Source organism: Cavia porcellus, unplaced genomic scaffold, assembly GCF_034190915.1.
Source record: "Cavia porcellus strain 051 isolate PalLab524CR breed Dunkin Hartley unplaced genomic scaffold, mCavPor4.1 scaffold_1, whole genome shotgun sequence".
Lineage (NCBI taxonomy): Eukaryota > Metazoa > Chordata > Mammalia > Rodentia > Caviidae > Cavia > Cavia porcellus.
In genome coordinates this window covers 242,036,319-242,055,446 of record NW_026947484.1, presented here as the reverse complement: position 1 = coordinate 242,055,446, position 19,128 = coordinate 242,036,319, and the positions used below count along the sequence as shown (strand labels likewise).

Below are 19,128 nucleotides of genomic sequence, written 5' to 3'. Positions count from 1 at the left end.
AATTGTTCAGCTAAAATGGACCAAATCAGGGACAAATGGGAAAGGAAATCATGTCAGTGACTTCCTATAGGGGTCTGGGACGTGACTCCTGCCTCTCAAGGTGATCCAGACCTAATCCCTAAGGGTTACACTTCAGGGTGTGGCTGCATTTGTTTTGCCCTCTGTCTGGAGATCTGGCCCACAGCAGGAGGTGTCTGTCCCCTCCAAGGTCACCAGACATCTGGCTTCTTTGAGAGCCCGGCCCTGTCTGACTGCCTATACTATTTCTAACTGGCTCAGCTGCCTGTAACATCCCCAGCTGAAGACCCCACACATCTTCAGCCTGGTATACCACACCCCTCTAAAGGGACAGCGTTTTTCAGTGCAGGGGCAGGCAAAGTACGCACATTAAAATATCAGCCAACCTCTCCTCCTCCCATTCAGATCATAAGGGCTCAGTCTGCGGCGTAGTGGAAAGGGTGGGGTGATGATCTACCCCTGGGTTGTGCAGGGGTATTGAGGCAGATGGGCCATTCTTTAGGGGATGCTACATACTGCCTGCCGTGGCCAGCATCACGCCTGGGGCCGTGAGGGGAGGTCGAACGTGTGCAGCATGTTTTGTCGCTGTTAATCAGAAAAAGGGCTAGCAAAGTCTTCGAACACTGTTAATCGGGCGTTTTCACACGTGCAGGAATAGAGGGCGACGCGTTGAATTCTTGTGTGCTCCTCACCCGCTCCTGCCGGGCCTGACTCACTGCAGTCTCCCGGGATCAATGATCTTGCTTTTCCTCTGTGTTACTAGAAATGGATCCCAAGTGCTGTTAACTTTATCCATAAATATTTCAGTGTCTTTCCAGCAGATACAGACTCCTTTTAAAGATCACAATTGTAGTACCATTAGGACACCAAAAAATTTACAATTCCAGTTGTTAGTCTGATGTTCCTGAATGTGGGCATTTTGGTTGATAGAAGCAGAGTTTATACTAAGCCCATTGGTTGGTTTTGTCTGTTCTTTCTTTTATTTGATTTGTCCTGTTCGTTTTCCAAGAGTCTGAATCTTGAGATTGGGTGATCAGGGGTCAGATACTGTGACTCTGATTTACTTCTTAGGAAACTCCTCGTCAGATTTTAATCTGGGCTTTAGCAGCCAATGATGGTCATGCCCTAGATCTATTATTATTGTCACCTGCAAAGTGGTGAGGTTCTAATTCTGTTATCCCTCCTTCATTCATTAGCTGAACCCCTTTTTTACAAGGACAGTTTCACTGAATGTCGATAAAACTACCTTTTGTTTTTCTTGGTGTTTTTAATTTTTAGATTCTCTGTATCCTAAACTAGCCTTGAATTTGTGATTCTCGTGCCTACAGCCTCCTGCGGGCAGGGATTAAAGGCGTGTGCCACCTCACCCAGTTTAAAAGATTCCCTGGCAACGCATGTCATTCAGTGGTTCCTAGTATACTCATAAGACTTCACAATCATTTCAATCCACCATGCTTTTAGCACCCCCAAAAGAAACCCATGCTCATTAGTAATCCCCATCCTCTACCCCCGAGCCGCAAACAGTCACTAATCTACTTGCTGTCCCCGTGGGTGTACGTGCCACGTACATCATGCACGGTTATGACACATACTGACATTTCACGATGACAGTTCTTTTATGCTGTTAACTAGGACTGAGTGTGTGACAGTGGTCCCATAAGGCGACATTGTAGCTCTCCGGTTTGTGTAAATATACTGTGGCATCTTGGCACAGTGAGGAAATTGCCTAATGACACATCTTTCAGATGCGTCCCCATTGTTAAGTGACACAGCGCTGTAAGTGGAGTCCCAAAACAGAGACCTTTGTCTGACTTCCTCGTTAGCACCGTATTCTCGAAGCTGACGCGTGGATCTGGTGGTTAGGACCGGGTGCTTCTTTCTTTTCTGTGGCTAAACAATGGTCCATGGGATGAGATGCCACGCTTTATTGCTGTGCTCATTAGTGCATCCACTGGTGGACTTTTGAGCAGTCCTGTTTTTGGTCATTCTGAGCACAACTACACATGCTGAAGTTTCCCTTGGTAACATTCCCAGGAGCGGGACTGGTGGGAGGTCCTCAGGTAAGTGGGCACGATGCCCAGCAGGGAGTTGGGCAGTTCCCATGGCGCTGACCTGGCTCCTCAGAGGAGGGCACTGTGAGAGCGAGGCCCTGCAACTTTCAGAATTTCGAGCTAAAGGCATCTCCTTTTTCAATAAAATTATCCAACTGGTGATACTGTGTTGTAGCAATGAGAAGAGCATTTACTTATCTGTTGGGTTTGCTTTGTGCTGTACTCTTCCTGTCCGACCTATCTGGTGTCACACTGTCTTGACTACAGTGGCTTTGTAATGTTTTGAGTTGCAAAGTTAGAGCCCCTCTAACTTTGTTCTGTTTTGGCTACCCTGGGTCCCTTGAGTTTCTGTACGAATTTTAAAAATCAATTGTTGATTTCTGAGAATAGGATTTTGAATTCTTACTGTTGCCATTTTAACCATAGTGTGCCTTCCAACTCACAGTCATGATGTGTCTTTCCATAGACTTATATCTATTTAACTTCTTTCTCTAGTTTTTATTGTACCAGTTCCTATTTTGTCAAATCAATTCCTAAGTATTTTATCATTTTTGATGGTATTGTAAATATAATTGTTTTAGTTTCATGTTGTATTTTCTCATTACTGGTATACAAAAACAGAATTGATTTTTGTATATTAACCTTATTTCCTGCAATACCACTGAACTTATTAGTTCTTCTAATTCATGGTGTGTGTGTGTGTGTGTGTGTGTGTGTGTGTGTGTGTCTGTGTATGTGTTGTGGAGATAATTCCACTTCCTTGTTTTCAATCAGTGCATATTTTGTTTCTTTTTCTTGTCTAATTTTCCCCACTAGAACTTCTAGTACAGTGCCGAGTAGAAGTAATGAGACTAGGTTTTCCGTCTTTTGTCATCAAGTAGATTTTAGGGTGTTTTTTCCCCCATAGATGGTCTATATCAACTTGGGGAAGTTCTGTTCTGCATTTAGGGCATGCGTGTGTGTTTAACCATGAAGAGGTTTTCGGATTTCTCAAATGCCTTTGCATTTATTGCAAGGATAAGGCTTTCCCCGTTTATTCTCTTAGTATGTCTGTATCAATTTACGTGTTAGATCAGCCTTATATTCCTCAAATCAATCTTAGTCACCCTGATACATAATCCCTTTCATATCTTGCTGGATTTTGTTTGCTGTGATTTGTTGGAAGGTTTGCATGACTATTCACAGGAGATAGATCCTGGTCTGTGGATTGCTCGTCCTGTTTTTATCTAGCTTGGTACAGGGTGAAACTGACTTCCCAGAATGAATTGGAAGCTGCATCCTCCCCTTTTGCTCCTGTAGGGTGGGTGTTTCCAGCGCCTGTCCATGTTTAGGTCCTGTAATCCGTGGATGTGCAGTTGCACGGCTTCCCCTTCATTACTTCATCCCTGGATGTCCTGGTGAACGGACTCCTTTTCATCACTGATCTTGCCTTTGATTCTCATTTCTCTCATATTTTCTTAGTCTGGCTAAAGGTTTATCATTTCCATTGATTTTTTTTTAACATGACCATCTTTGGGCTTTGTTGACTTTTTCAGCATGAGGCATGGAACACAAGGGTGTTCTGCCACCACAGGGCTACATCCAGCCCTTTTATCTTTGATTTTGAGGCAGGATCTCACTGAGTTGCCCATTCCTGCATCAGCCTGCCCGAGCGCTAGCGTCACAGCTGTGTGTCCATGACTTCGTTGGTCTTTAAATAGTTTTGTCCATATGTTGAATTTTGATAACTTCTACTGTCATCTTTATTTATTTTACTTTGGGTTTAGTTTCCTCTTCTCTTTCTAGTTTCTTAAGGGAGAAGGTTTTCAATTTGATGTCTTTCTTTCTTTTAATATAGGTCTATAAACCTTTAAATCTTCTAGGCACAGCTGTACAGCACTCTAAAGTTAGTTATGTTCATTCAAATTTTTGTCTTTGTTCATCTTGAAGCATTTTTAATTTCCATTGAACTTTTTCTTTGGTTTATTGGTTTTTGTTTTTTCGAGGCAGGGTCTCTGTATGTAGTTTAGGCTGGTCTGCAGTTTGCTGTGCAGTCCAGGATGGCCTCTAATTTGTGGTGCTCTTCCTCCTCAGCCTTCCAAGTGGTGGAATTATAGGTCTGTGCCACCCTGTCTTGCTGACTCATTGGTTGTTCAGAGAGGGCTAATTTCCCTAAACTCCTCTTGTTACTGATGTACATACAGCTTGCTTCCGTTCTGTTAGTGCACAGTGCATGGATTTTGCTGTCCCGGGGTCTTGCCCACCCCCAAACACTCCCGAGTGTTAGGCGTGGTCTTCAGCCCCTGGGGCTCCTGGGAGCTGCAGGCACTGAGGGGTCTTATGAAGAGCTACAGGCAGTGAGGGCGTGTCTTGGAGGGATCCTGGGCCCGACCCTCCTCTTTCTGTCTCTTAGGTCCAGTGGCCCTGAGAAGGCCAGGTCCTCAGCCACTGCAGATCCAAGGCGAGGCCCAAGTGATGACAGACAGGGCCACTGACACTGCAAGCCAGACCCCCACCTGCTCTGACGTGCCTCATCCAGGGTTTGTGCTTGTGCATTTGTGTGCACACTGAGGCCGTCTCCGTGCCCAGCCTGTTCTAACCAGAGCATTCTCTGTCCACGCTCGGGCAGTGTGCACCGTGCAGTTGCTGGGCAGTGTACTCTGTAGCCGTCTGTTAGGTCTCGTTAGTTTCCCATGCCCAGGGAAATCTACCTTTCCCTGGATGTCTAAGGATCCCGTTAGCAGTGGAAAGTGGGATGCTGAGATCTCTGGCTACTGTTGTAAAATGATTTGCTTCTTCCCTCAGTTCTGTCAGTGTTTCTTCCTATCTTTATTTTTTCTACCTTACTTCATTTTGGGTCTTCAAAATGTGCCAACTCTAGCCACCTTTTCTACCGTCTTTGCTGCTGCAGTGGCCCAAGCTGCTGCCATCGTGGGGCCGGCTGAGGAGGCTCCCACTGCAGACACAGACACAGGAGCCCGGCTGCCCTGGGCACACTGTGGATGCGCTGCCCGCACGGAAGAAAACTGTTCCCAGGACACAGCCAGAGGCAGACGGATTTACTGGGACGAATTTTAAAAATCCACCCTCGGAGAAGTAAAGCAGGGCCTTCAAGACAGGCGTCGGTTCTGAAAGTTTTTGTGTCATACTTCTTTTCTTTATGTTTTTGGCACTATTGCTATAATCACGTGTATTTGTAATTCTCATACTTTCCTGCTGGAGTGACCTTTTATTACTGTAAATGCCCTTTGTGTCTTCTGATAGTGTTTTGTCTGAACTTTTTTCGCCTGTTAAGTTCAGGCGAGCACATCCAGTTGTCCTTTTCAATCTTTTTCTTTCAACCGATTTGTGTTTTTGAATGTAAATAATTATTTTCCAGTGTACCATTTAAATTGTTTCCGTCGCTCTGCTCTTCGTTATAGGAACATTTTTATAAAGAAGAATGTCCCTCATTAACTCCTGCACTGTTTTTCTAAAGTATATAATTCATGCGAGAGGCAGAATGAATGTTTGATTTTCCCTTTATTTTTCACAGAATTTTGCATTGGTGTTCTTGCACCTTCCAAAAGTGACCAAGGTGTCTATCCATTTTGAAACATTATTATGGATTCAGGAATTTTTATGTACTTGATGTGTTTCAGTCCCTTACAAATTCTCTTTTCCGCTCATGGTGCAGACTCCTTGGTTTTAGCGGAATGAGTATCCTTAAGTTGGCCTTTAGCTTTGGACACTTGGCCCCATCCTCTTGGAGAGTTCCCTTGCTTTCTGGTGTGGTGAGAGACAGCAGGCTCACCCTATGCACTTGGCCTCAAACTGGGATTGCCTGTTCCTTGACAGATGGCTGGAGTTTCTGTAAAAATGTCTCAGTTTGGTCAGTCTAGGAACTGATGTCTCTCCTGGGTTTCCCGAGAGGCAGCCTGAGTCCCCCTGGGGAGGTGGAAAAAGGAGAGCCCAGCACCCAGCGGTGTCAGCTGAGGAGCTCTCAGCAGAAGGAGGCCCTGACTCCAGGGAGGAGCGCAGGGGCAGGGCTGCCGGGTCCACAGGAGGCTTCCTGCACCTCAGGGTCAGCCTTGAGAGCGCCTGACCTGGGGCATGCAGCTGCTGTCCTTGGCTGCAGGTAATTCCCACAGGGGTTTTTATTAGGGAGCCCCCTGCAGTCCACACCCTGAGAAGCTGTGACAATGAGTGCCTGGGTTCCGATGAGGGTAGGGGTCCGCTGTGCCACGGGTGGCCGTGACTGACCTTGGACGGAGCAGAGAAAGATTTCCTCGTGGCAGAGCAGGTCATGAGCTCAGGCTGATCGCTGCAGCCCACATTCAGGGTCAGTGGGTTATTTTACTAAATTTGTTTGATTTTTATATTACTGGTTTTTTAAAATTTTGTATCCAGAGTCTTAGGGAACCTAGTAACATTAACCTAACAGTTTATTTGCTTTGTCCGTGTTTCAGAGTATGATTACTAAAGATCTTTTAAGATTCTGTAAAACTTTTATCCTAAGGTATTTGCTGTACCAGTTGGAGTATACAGTCAAGTTACTATATTTTAAGACGTCTTGAAATAATTCTTCTTTTAGAGGTAAACACCAATTTGATGCACAGTTAAGCTTTAAGTTTTAGGAGATGCTTGTTTCGTTTTTATTTAATTTTGTTTTATAATTATGTGGGAACATTTATGTGGCTATCAGGTCTCGCTTCCATTGCTGTCTCTTGTGCTGTTTCTTTTTTCTTCATGGAGGGAACATGTACTAATTTCCGGTATACACATGTGTGAGTGTGTGTGTGCCTGTGTGTCTATTGCTGCCGTCCCCTTTGGTGATTGTGGCATGCCATTGGCACTTTCGGAGCTTGCTTTTCTCTCCACGTAACGAAAGCAGTCTAGAAATCATTCCTGTGCTCTTCATCCTCCCTCTGTTGGTGTGTGCTTGGATTGTTTCCAGTTATGCAAGTGTTTTCAGATTTTGCCTCCCTTCGGGGAAAATTTCTAGAAAAGAGATTGCTGGGTCAAAGGGCAAAGACCTGTGCAGTTCTGCCAAATTCTGCTTCCTGGGGGATTTGCTTTCACTTTGCCTTTACACCGCAACGCAGGGAGCACGTGCCTACCAGTTTCATCAGCAGAACATAGAGTCTTGTCTTTGGGTTTCCCCCAGTTTATCTTTTCATGAGCAAAGCTGACCCTTTTCCTGCTGCAGAGCCACGCTTGTCCTGTGAGCTCCTTCGTCCCATCGCTGGGCTGTTTTCTTGTGTTGCTATTGCTCTTTTTCTCCTGTTTTAAAATTCCTAATAAGCGAAGTGCATTAACCTGCGATGGGCGTCGCCCCTTTTTATGTTGCTAGGGTATGTGTTTTTCCTTATCAAAAATTGCTTTTGTGCAATCAAATTTATTTTCTTTCATTATTTTCTCCCCTGTGTTTTGAGTCAGAATTAGGAAAGTGTTTCCTCCTTCTGGCTTGTGAAGGAGCCGACCCATGTTTTTGTCTGGGAGGTGTAAGGTTCTCTAAATGTCTGTGTCTTAACCCGCACAAGCATGCCCATGTGCTGTGCAGACCGTTACTCATGTGGGCCTGGGTTCTGCACCTCTGCAGATCCTCGCTTGCCCCAGTTCCTCATGGAAGTGCCAAGTAGTCACCATATTTGCCGGACCTGTGCTCGTCCTCCGGTGGACTTTAATTATCTCTAGGTGACTTGTAATACCTGAAACAGCATCATGTCTGTGTAAGTAGATGTTGAATTGCATTGCTTGGGGAATAATGAGAAATAAGTACAGTCTGTCTGTGTTCAGTAAAGATAAGTTTTAAATTTTGCTTTTTGAAGTGTTGGGGAATAAGGTACCATGGCCTTTGCACTGGGCTATATCCAATCCCCTTCACATTTTATTTTATTTTATTTTGAGATAGGGCACTACTGAGTCACTAAGTGACTGTAATTGTCCCACCTTATCCTCCCCTCAGTGCTGAGATTTAAGGTGTGTGCCACTGTACCTGGTTTAAAGAATGTCTGTGATCTGCAGCAGATGGGGATGTGGGGAACCTGTGGTGTGGAGGACCAACCGTATATAAACTGCGTATTATGCATATGTGTAGATCTTTATAGGAGATGTATTTGTAAATATTTGGGTTTTATGGACACACAGATGTACCTTTGACTTGCACGTTTTCTGGAAGGACTGAATGAAACGCTGTTAAGTGTGTGCGCACCTAAATACAGCCTTTTTGATGGTGATGACACTTGTGCCTCATTTTCTTCATGTTACCTTGCACGTGTGCGCTGGAATCCCGAGGAACAGGGCTGCTGAGCTCGTCAGGGGCCCGACCTTGCCTCTGCCTCAGACCCCAAGCAGCTGTCCCCGTCCCTTCTGCTCCTGTGTCCTCCGCACATCCCTGGGGGAGGAGCCAGTGGTGAGAGTGGCCGGGAAGGACACTGCCGGTGGTTGGTACTCAGAGGGCTCCAACTTCCTGCCCTGTCGGCTGATGTGGTCCAAGCTAGGCTAAGGGAGCCAGTGTTGACCAGGGCATCTCAGCTGCTTTCCAAGCTGGAGCCCTCGAGCTGATCCAGGGAGTGATGCTGTCCTGGGCGTCCTTCTGAGGCCTCTAACAAAAGACCCCTGGTTGTACTGCGTCACTGCTTTTGTGGTTCGTCTGTGTGGAACAGCTAGGCCTCCATGCTAGGTCTCCTTTGCTGGTGCAGAGTAAATACAAAAGGAGGAGGACAGATAGTGTGGTGATAGCTGTGCTCTCCAGAGAAGTGAGGTGTTGGGCTGGGAAGGGAGTCCCACTTCTTCCGGTCGGAAGACGCGTCCACTGCCCATGCCATGAAGACAGACACTGACTTCCATCGTTGCTGGTGTCCAGGAAGCCAAGCAGGTGAGAAATAATTCACCAGAAGATAACTTCCACTAAAGTCTGAGCAGCAGCTTAGCTAAAGTAGCTTCTTGGAACATTTTACTCTTCCATTTGCCATGAGCATGAGCTGGCTTTCGCAGATCTGAAGTTATATAAATATTTGGACCAACTCAGCAGCTTTGATTTAGGCCTTGCAAAGAAGATATCTAATTGAAAACAGAAAGCAGAGGGGGAAGTGGAGTTTTTGGAAGAGGTCAGCAAACTTGTTAAATGGTGCATTCAACTGTGTGGTGGTCCCTGGTTTCATGGCATTGGCGTCTTCAGAGCCATGGCTCACCGGGTCTCTGGGCTGCAGAGTCCCTGCTGGCCAGGTGGCAGGAGCTGTATTTCAAGACTGGGCTTCTAGTGTGTTCCAGGGTCTTCTTTCTTGCTGACAGACTGTGCTCTTCACAGCTTGAGGGGACAGCGACGTTTCCCACTTGCCTGTCTTTCACTGGGCTTACTGTCCCTCCACGTAGGCAAGGAAGAGCAGCCCCTAGCTCAGTCCTGGCGTTTTTTGTTCGGTCAGCTGCCGCATCTCGTCACCTCCACTTTATAAGCTTCTGGACTCCTCACTGTCCTCCTGTGCACCCCGCTGTGTGACTTGGGGGTGGCCCTTGCCTTGCCCTTGTTCCCCTGTACCCTGCCTTGGGCCACCTGAGGTCTTCCATCCTGTGGTGAATGTGGGTCTTTGTTTTCTAATTAATTATTGGAGGTAGAGGGGACTGAGCTCAGGGTATACACAGAGGTACATCTGCAGTCCTGGTTTTTAATCAACCGTTTGAGGCAGGGTCTCCGTAAGCTATGTTGGCTGGGCTCAAACTTGCGAGCTTTCTGCTTCAACCTCCGGAAGTGCTAGGATTATAGGCGTGCACCCCCATAGCAGGTTTACTGTTTTTTAATTTATGAGGGGAAGAAGTTTATCTCATGGTTCCAGGGACTATGGACAGGCAATCAGCTGGGGCCTCCAGCATGGAGTGTCGCGGCCTGAAGGGCAGTGTGTCCAGTCTCACAGTATCTTCCTGGGTTTCAGTCACAGGTACAGCCACCCGCACTGTTGACTGAGACCCTGCATGACCATGCTGAGAGGACAGGGTGCAGCCCACATCTTTCTGCCTGCTGCACCAGCCCCTCACCCTCTGCCACTGCCCTGCTCTGTTGGGAGCTCCGCCCTTCCGCCTGGTCAGCATCTGAGCCGCGTGTTCCCTTTGCTATGAAGCTGCTGCAGCCCTAGGCCTCTGCCCCTTTCTCAGTGACCCCACAGGTGCTTGGCTCGGCTGGGCTGGGCACTTCCTGCACTGGGTTATTGGATTGTGATGAGGGAGAAGATGGGGCTGCAGGACTTTAGTGTGGAGGAAACACAAGCTTTGGAGTTGATTCAGCCTGGCTTTGAATCTTGGCTCTGTCATTTCCCTGCTGCTTGATCTTGGACTCAGCTTTCCGAGAAACCATTTTCCCATGCTTCCTCCGTATGGTACTGGATGGGTTCAGCAACCCAGTGGACAGGCATTTCAGGGCTCTGGTAGGAACTCACGGGTTGGTCTCCTTCTCCTGCACCACCTGCCTAGAGGGAGGATCACTGTAGTGGGTCGTGCTCAAGACTTACTGTCTTCTCTCTGAGAAATGGGTTTAGTACAGTCCCATTAGTGTCCTGTGGATGACAAATGTAGGCTGTGTATGCAGAGAGGGTCACAGTTTAGGGCAGCATGGGAGGCTGTTGCCAGGGGCCAGGTTGGGGAGGAGCGATGTGCTCGCATCAGGACAGTGAGCACCAGCTCAGGCGGAGAGGTTCTGCTGGATCATGTGGCTGTCCCTGAAACACTATCCTGGGAAGCGCAATGATGCCTGCAAGATACATGGTACTTAAGGGCAGGGAGATAATTATATCCTGTTGGTATCCACACCCAAACCTAGGCTGGGGAGCTCTTAAGGGAGAAAAATATTGGAGCATAGAGGGAAATCTGCATCAGCTGAGCCGGGTTCTTTGGGTGGCTGTCTGAGCAGTGTGGACCGGAGGAGAGGACTTCTCCTGCAGGTGAGAACTGTCCATCTGTCTTCCTGAGGACAGATGAAGAGAAAAAGAGCGGCAGGCCAGGCAGCAGCAAGCTGTCACAAGCCTGTCCTGTCGGATCTGAGCATTCTTACCCTGGAGAGCTCCATGTTTGAGCTGTGGAGATGCTTAGACTTCTTAAGTGACCTGAGAGCATGCTGTGTGTGTGTAGGGGGGCAGGGGAGTAGTTTAGTATACATAGAATTATTCTGCAGTCTTCTGTCTTGTCTCCAAAATTAGATCTGCAAGTCTACATTTTTGAAAAACTGTTTGGACTTGACTTTCTTCCTCTCAGATGGGGTGATGGCATCTCTGGCTTTGCTCTTGGTGTAGCCCCCCTTCTGGAAAGGGTTGGGTTGGAAATGGGCTTGTGCAGGCAGCCTGGGTCGCACTGCTAACCCAACTTGTGCTCTTCCAGGCACAGCGCGACCTTCCGCATCTCCCTTTCCGGCCGGCACACTGCTTCCTGTGTCCATCATGGTGTTTGGTGAGTTCCTCCATCATCCTGGACAAGATGAGGAACTGGTCAACTTGAACGTGGGGGGCTTCAAGCAGTCTGTGGACCAGAGGACCCTGCTGCGGTTCCCTCACACCCGGCTGGGCAAGCTGCTCACTTGCCACTCGGAAGAGGACATTCTAGAGCTGTGTGATGATTACAGTGTGGCTGACAAAGAGTACTACTTCGATCGGAACCCGTCCTTGTTCAGATACGTCTTGAACTTTTACTACACGGGGAAGCTGCACGTCATGGAGGAGCTGTGTGTGTTCTCCTTCTGCCAGGAGATCGAGTACTGGGGCATCAACGAGCTGTTCATTGGCTCCTGCTGCAGTAGCCGCTACCAGGAGCGCAAGGAGGAGAGCCAGGACCGAGACTGGGAGCAGAGAAGCAACGACGTGAGCACTGACTCCTCCTTCGAAGGGTCTTCTCTCTTCGAGAAGGAGCTGGAGAAGTTCGACCAGCTGAGGTTTGGTCAGCTCAGGAAGAAAATCTGGATTCGGATGGAGAACCCCGCATCCTGCCTGTCAGCCAAGCTCATTGCTATCTCGTCCCTGAGCGTGGTGCTGGCCTCCATTGTGGCCATGTGTGTGCATAGCATGGCAGAGTTCCAGAACGAGGACGGAGAGGTGGATGACCCTGTGCTGGAAGGTGTGGAAGTCGCGTGCATTGCCTGGTTCTCGGGGGAGCTCGCCATCCGTCTGGCTGCCGCTCCCTGTCAGAAGAGGTTCTGGAAGAATCCCTTGAACATCATCGACTTTGTCTCCATCATTCCCTTCTACGCCACGTTGGCGGTGGACACCAAGGAGGAGGAGAGCGAGGACATCGAGAACATGGGCAAGGTGGTTCAGATCCTCCGGCTCATGCGGATTTTCCGCATCCTGAAGCTTGCCCGGCACTCAGTGGGACTTCGGTCTCTTGGGGCCACACTGAGGCACAGCTACCATGAGGTCGGGCTGCTGCTGCTTTTCCTTTCTGTCGGCATCTCCATCTTCTCCGTGCTGATCTACTCTGTGGAGAAGGACGAGCTGGCATCCAGCCTCACCAGCATCCCCATCTGCTGGTGGTGGGCCACCATCAGCATGACGACTGTGGGCTATGGAGACACCCACCCCATCACCTTGGCAGGGAAGGTCATCGCCAGCACCTGCATTATCTGTGGCATCCTGGTGGTGGCTCTTCCGATCACCATCATCTTTAACAAGTTTTCCAAGTACTACCAGAAGCAGAAGGAGATTGACGTGGACCAGTGCAGTGAGGAACCCCCTGAGAAGTGTCACGAGCTACCTTACTTTAACATCCGGGACATTTATGCACAGAAGGTCCATGCCTTCCTCGCCAGCCTGTCTTCTGTTGGCATCATGGTAAGCGATCCTGACTCTACGGATGCTTCGAGCGTGGAGGACAGTGGGAATGCCTACAGAAGTGTGTCCCTGGAGAAGTGCACCGCTCCGTGAGCAGGGGTGGCTATGCAGTGTTTGTGTCCTTTCCCAACATTAGGTTAACACAGCTTTATAAACCTCAGTGGTTTGTTAAAATCATTTAATTCTCAGGGTGTAACTTCTAGCCATAGTTGGACATTCACTGCTGAATTCTGAGATGATAGAAAAATTGTCTTTATTTTTTATCAGTGAGGTCAATTAAATGCCTTGTTCTGGAATTTATTTTTTACAAGAGAGAGTTGTGATATGGTTTTGGAAAAAAAAAAAAAAACAGTCCACGGCATTGGGAGGATTTGTTGCTACAGCTTATGCATCATTGTGCATTGTCATTTACTCACATTGAGCTAACTGTAAAATCAGAGGTCCAGCTGACGAGGACTACATGCACGTAAGATCTGCAAAATGAGACAATGCATGTAAACTCATAGTCATGTTTCAGACATGGAAATCAGGAGCCTAATAAACCTCCTAACTCAGTATGGAGCGTGGCTTGGTTGTCATGTTTTTGTGTCTAGTAAGTACAATTAGGTACACACAAAATTGGCTCGAAAGGGGAAGCTCTTTTCATAATTTCAAGGGCCCTTTCTTTGTGTGTCTGGATTCTGGATAAACACTAATGGTACCTTTGGGTTGAGTAGAGTCCTGGTGGTGGGCAGGGAGAAGAACATGCCTGTGCTTGAACTGTACCATGCAGAGCAAACTGCAAACATGGGTGCTGGGGACATAGGAGTGAAGTCTGGACGCTTACGTTTCCAGAATGTATTTTGAGTTCTGTAACAGTTTCTGTGCTAGAATAAAACCTTATCACCTGAGAATTATGCAGAGCAAAGGAAACCTACACCCTCAGCCAGAGAGGCTGTCAGTGAGAAATGTTGTGCTTGCACAGCTTGAGAAGAGCTTCGCTAGCAGCTGTGAAATGGGCCAACATTTTCCAGTAGTGATGGCAGTGGCTGCATCTGTGAAGCAAGCCCTCACTGCGAAAGAAGACACACATAACCCTCACCTCAGAGACAGAACAACTCTAATCCATGTGCGAGAACTTAGTTTTGGAGATTTATGGTAATGCTAAGGAGCCCAGCAGCAGGGATGTGTGGTCTAACTTCCTAAGTTTCTTGGCTCACTGCACCAAGGAAGGACACGGTGTGTGGGTCATCAGTGACCCTGACTCCTCACTCTGCGTCTGTGACTTGGACTCAGACACAGCCCCCACGGTTTGTGCTCCCTTTAAGTCTGGGCAAGCGCACCACCCCCTTTCTTCCCCCAGAGCCTGTCACTGGCAGAAGTGAAGCCTTGGGACATAGTGGGACTTGAGATCCCGCTCCACTGCAGATTTCTTCTGAACTAGCAATGAACTAACCGAGGTCAGCCCACATAGCAGGGCAGTGCTGGTGAGGAGGGTGGAGGGCTTTCTGCCTGTTGGTCTCCTCATTCCCGGCAGCGTCCCGAGCAGCAGGGCTTCCTATTCTCACTCAAGCTGGGTCCCCTGGGTGTCGGGAAAGGCAGCTTGTGTTGAGTCCACACAGAGAGGTGTGAGGTTGGGCCTCGCCCGTGCTCCTTAACTGTCCTCTGCTCTGTGTGTCAGGGCACAGATCAAAGAGAGACCAGAGCTGGGCTCTGCGGAGGAGGAGAAGGAGAAGCTGGCTCTGTCGGAGTTGGAGTTTCCAGCCTGTGAGTCTTGGTGGAGAGACGCTGGCAGGAGAGGTGCCTGATCCAAAGATCAGACGCATCCTCTTTACAGGGAAAGAGCTTCCTGGGACACCCCCAGGCTGTGTGGACTTGAGGGCCCTACCACAGGGTGGTAGACACAGGGGTAAGACTCAGGAATGTCCCCAGCTGGTGGGAACAGAGGGCTGTCCTGCCTATGTCCTGCATGTCCTAGGCTCTTCTGGACAGGGCCAGCTGCAGTCACTCTGGCTCACTGTCCCATGATTCCCCACTGCACTTTTCAGCAAAACCCAGCCCACACGCCCAGGCTCAGGTGACTCACACGTGCAGTGCTCTGTTTGGCTCCCTGGGCATCTCTGGTTTCCCATACTCCACACCGAAGGATGGTACATCCTCCCCTGGGGGTTGAGGTGGCAGCTTGGTGTCCCCTCTGCAGGAGTTCATGGGAATGGGGCACATCAGGGAGGGAGGGGGTGTCATCTCAGTGTTCTCTCAAATCTCTGTTCTTCCCCTGTGAACTCATTTCTTTCTCTTAGGTTTGTTTTGCCATCAGCAATAGGGCTTTTTTTTTTGGTGGTTTGAAAGGTCATGGAGAGAGGTGGGAGAGAGGGAGAGAGGGAAAGAGAGCAGCGCTGGTGTGTGGGGGCTGGGGAGTCCGCTTTGGAGTCAGGATGGAGCCTATGCAGAGCTGTGCCAGCTTCCAGATGCCTCCTCCCAGCCACATCTGCAGCCAGGTGCGGCCTCTGAGGTCTCTCTTCTCCCCTTCGAGACCCCCGCCTGAGCTGAATGGTCTCCCTCTTGCAGTGTTGGCCTCTCTTCTTGTAGATGTTTGGGTGTGTGGATCCTGGCAGGCCGAAGACTTTGCTTGCTCTTTCTTTTTATTTCCCAGAAGCAGCTCTTCCTCCTGTATCAGTGATCTCCAGGGGGAGTTCTGGGCGCTTCCTGTCCTCATCCAGAGAGTCTTGGGACTCAATCGTCTGGGCCTCCGTGCGTGGGGTCCTGCTGTGTTCCTCAGACTCCATTCCTGTTCCTGGAGAAGCTGGGACAGGCTCAGGAAGAGGATGCTGCACCAGGTGGAGCCGTGGCCTTCACTGTTTTGGTCTAGAAAAATGGTTAAAGTTGGTGCTGAGGGTTTGCCTCATGTCAGCACAGCAGGGTGTCTCAATTCTTGGACAACCAGCAGTGGCCCTGTGGGGAGCCTAGGCCTGAATGGAAGGGCTCAGAGCTGGACCCAAGCCAGTGACCCTCTCAGCTATTTGCCCACCCCAGAGTGAGCTGGTAACCACTGGGAGCCTTTGGGTTCTTTACACTTAAATAATTTATGTTCTTTCCAGAAAATTGCTCTCAGACTTCATTTATATTATAAATTTGCATAATAACCAGTTTCAACCTGCAGTCTGTTTTTTTTCTTACATTCTTACTTTACCTGGCTAGTGAAATTTTGTGTTTTATTGTTGAGGGCCCAGAGAGTTGCCTTCCTTAAAACTTGGGGTATTCAAAGCCTTGGCAAAGGACCACCGGCTTCCTTTCCTCTGGTGGTGAGGCGGCCCAGGAGGACAGTCCGTGGGTTCACAACTTAGGTTTCTTTAAAACCACCCGTACCTCAACATGTGATTGTTTTCAGCATCTGTTACTTCACCCTTCACAAGAAGAAGGCCAAAACATTTAGAATGGGGTGCGGGAGGGCTGAGAAGCGGACAGGGGTCTTAGATGGTGAAGCACTGCCCACAGTTGTGGGTGGAGATGGCTCCGGGGACGGTAGGGGACCTGACCCCTCTACACTGTGTAGAGGAGGACAAGGAGTGAACTGCCCAGGTCGTACAGCAGCTCTCCCCTGCCTCCCGTCCTCCTTCCTCTCTCCCTCCTCCCTTCTGTTCGTCCGTCTGTCCTTCCATTACTATGAGAAGGGTGCAGCAGTGGCTGGGAGGGGACCGCACACTTCCCTGTGCCCTTTCCAGTGTCAGCAGTTACTAACTCACGTGGAACTTCTCTCCTCTCTTCCATGACTCACTTCCCTGCTCCCCAGTTTATTTCTTGTCATTGACTCCATAAATATTTCAGGAAACATCTTTCAAAGAGCAGTCTTTCTCTGAACATAATCGCAATGCCACTAATAAAATAAAAATATAATGGTAATTACTTTGTGCTGTGGAGGACCTTAAAAAGCGTTGCATTTCTGGACATCTGGTTCAGGTAAGAATTTCTGCAAATCACAAGCTAAAGTGTCACAGGATGCAGCGAGCCTTAAAGAGAAATTGAGCCGTTTCTGCTTAGATTCTCAATGTTCCTGAAATGGGAATCTGTTTTCTCAGTTTCTAAAGCCTCCAGAGACAGCGGATACACTCTACAGGTCTTTTTTGATGTAAGTGGTGCTAACGGTAATTTCAAGTTCATTTGTTTTTATTTTGAATTCACTTAAGGTAGCATCAGCTACTAACAGCCCCTGAAAGAAAAGATTGTCAATGGTTTTAAATCACTAAGTTTTCACTTGGAGTGCTTTTCTCCATCTGTAAAGAATTCACATTTTAAAACCTTTATTCAGTTTACCTTTTTTCAGAGAGCTAGGAGGAGAAAGAGAAAATAATGGATTTCACCCAGCCTGACTGACCTCCACGTAAGGTAGGCATTCAGCTTAAGCAGCTCTCCGAAGAGTGGGGGCTCCCTAGGGCTGCTGCCACAGGTTATCACCTGCTTGCTGGCTCAGATTTGGAGGTTTATTCTTTTCTAGTTCTAGAGTCCAGAGGTCTGAGCTGAGTCCCCCCGGCAAAGCTGGGGGAGAGGTGGGATGTGGGGGCCTTTGCCTCGCCTCATCTGGCTTCTGATGGCTGCGGGTGATCCTTGGCTGGCGGCTATACTCCTCAGTGCCTGTCTGCAGCCACAGCGCCCTCTCTTCTGAGTCACATCTTCCTCTGTGTCTTACACAGACGCTTGCGATCACATTTAGGACCTACGTGGTTACTTCCGGCTACTGTCACATCAATATCCCCGGCTGAATTATGTCTGCAAGTCTTTTCTGTAACATGAGGTCACATTCATAGGTCAAGACCTGCACTACTTCGAGGTCGTTACTCAGTCGTCTGCATCCGTAGGCAAAGGTGGCCCCAGGTGTGACACAAGCTTCTGAAACCTTTCATCGTGATGGTGTCCAAGTGTTCATGCATCTTACTGTTTGGAAAAGGAACAGTAGCAAGAGCATGGGGTCTTGAGCGAGGCAAATTGGAAATCTGACCATAAGTGTGTGCACAGTCCTGCTCCTGACCTTTAACCTCGGTGAGCTGCCGTCTTCTGGTCTGTTCACAGGGATAGTGCCAGCATTTCATAGAAAGCTAAGAATGAAAGAGGCTTCTGTGTGCCGGAGAGCTGGGTGCAGATCACGTAGGCGGAGGCGTCTTGGTGTTCGGCACACCTTGCAGCTCCACTCAGGTATGCGGGCTCCGCTGTGCCCCTCCACGCTGCAGTGCTGAGGAGATCAAACACTGTGCGATGGTTGGGACACTTAGATGTGTCCGGAAGGCATTATGAGAGGTTGCTGATGCTCATTTCACATTAAGAAATGTTCATCTATAATAGCAGAATCACAAGTAATAGCGAAGGAACTTTTGAGTGTATTCTTCAGGGATTGTGGAAACCCAAAACCATCACTGTGACTCCGTGGGTTTACAGGTGGTAAAGAGCACCAGGCTAGGCCCAGGACGCCTTTGCGCATACTCCAGACCCATTTATCCCTTTCTGAGCTGACTTGAGAGCCACTTTGCCCTCTGGTTTCAGCCTTAGTGTATGAGTGGGGAAGAGTGCCAGTGTGTGGATGGAAAAATGCTCTTGAGTATATGCTATCAATGCTTCCTAGGAAGAGGCCATCAGGAAACGCTTTTTTTCTGATAACAGAGACCAGAAGTAACTGCACATGGGTCCATAGTGGACTTTATTGCATTAGTTAAGAGAAAAAAAATCAGTGAACAGAACATTTGGTTCCCAGAGCGCTGTTCAGCCTTTGCACACAGCTTCCCTCCCAAATGTATCCTGCCCCCACCGGGCGAGTGCGCTGCGTGGAAAAGGCCAGATGTATGAAGTACACACGCAGCTCTTTTTCCAGGAGCAATTATCTGATGAAATTTTGCTTTGTCTGCAGCAGGCAAACCAGCTATATTCCCACAGGAGTCGAGCACGGGGCAGGGTATTTATAAACGGCAGAAGATATTTGTCAGCACATGGAGCTCATGCACTCTTTCCTGAGTGCCAGCAAGAAACAGCCTCATCGTCTCTGAAGCAGTAGTGAAGGGCGCACAGATTCTGCCAGTAGATCTGTCGCTATGAGGGATTCTCTACCATGGAGGGCGACCTTGGAATGTGTGGTGACTGTGGACTGGACAGGGGGTAAAGCCTGGTTCAGACACTTACAGCCATCTCCGAGCTGACCGAGGCATATCCCAAGGGCACAGGAGTAACTGGTGCCAGGACTTGGGAACTCAGAAGCGCTGGGAGCAGATATTCACAGGGTCCACAGCTCTGCCTCTCTCACTGCCCAGCAAGGGGGACACCTGACACTGAGG

At 48.7% G+C, this 19,128-nt stretch overlaps 1 protein-coding gene across 8 annotated transcripts in view; it reads left to right on the top strand.

Annotated features, from left to right (window-relative positions):
- Kcns3 (potassium voltage-gated channel modifier subfamily S member 3) overlaps positions 1-13,392 on the top strand; it is a 47,759-nt gene extending 34,367 nt beyond the window's left edge. For all 8 annotated transcript variants that reach the window (XM_063232284.1, XM_003473149.5, XM_013155942.2 and 5 more), the window contains exon 4: positions 11,394-13,392. In XM_063232284.1, the coding sequence (XP_063088354.1) occupies positions 11,453-12,928 (1,476 nt within the window). In that variant the 5' untranslated portion in view covers positions 11,394-11,452 and the 3' untranslated portion in view covers positions 12,929-13,392. The remainder of the gene's footprint in view (positions 1-11,393) is intronic.
- The last annotated feature ends 5,736 nt before the right edge of the window (positions 13,393-19,128 follow it).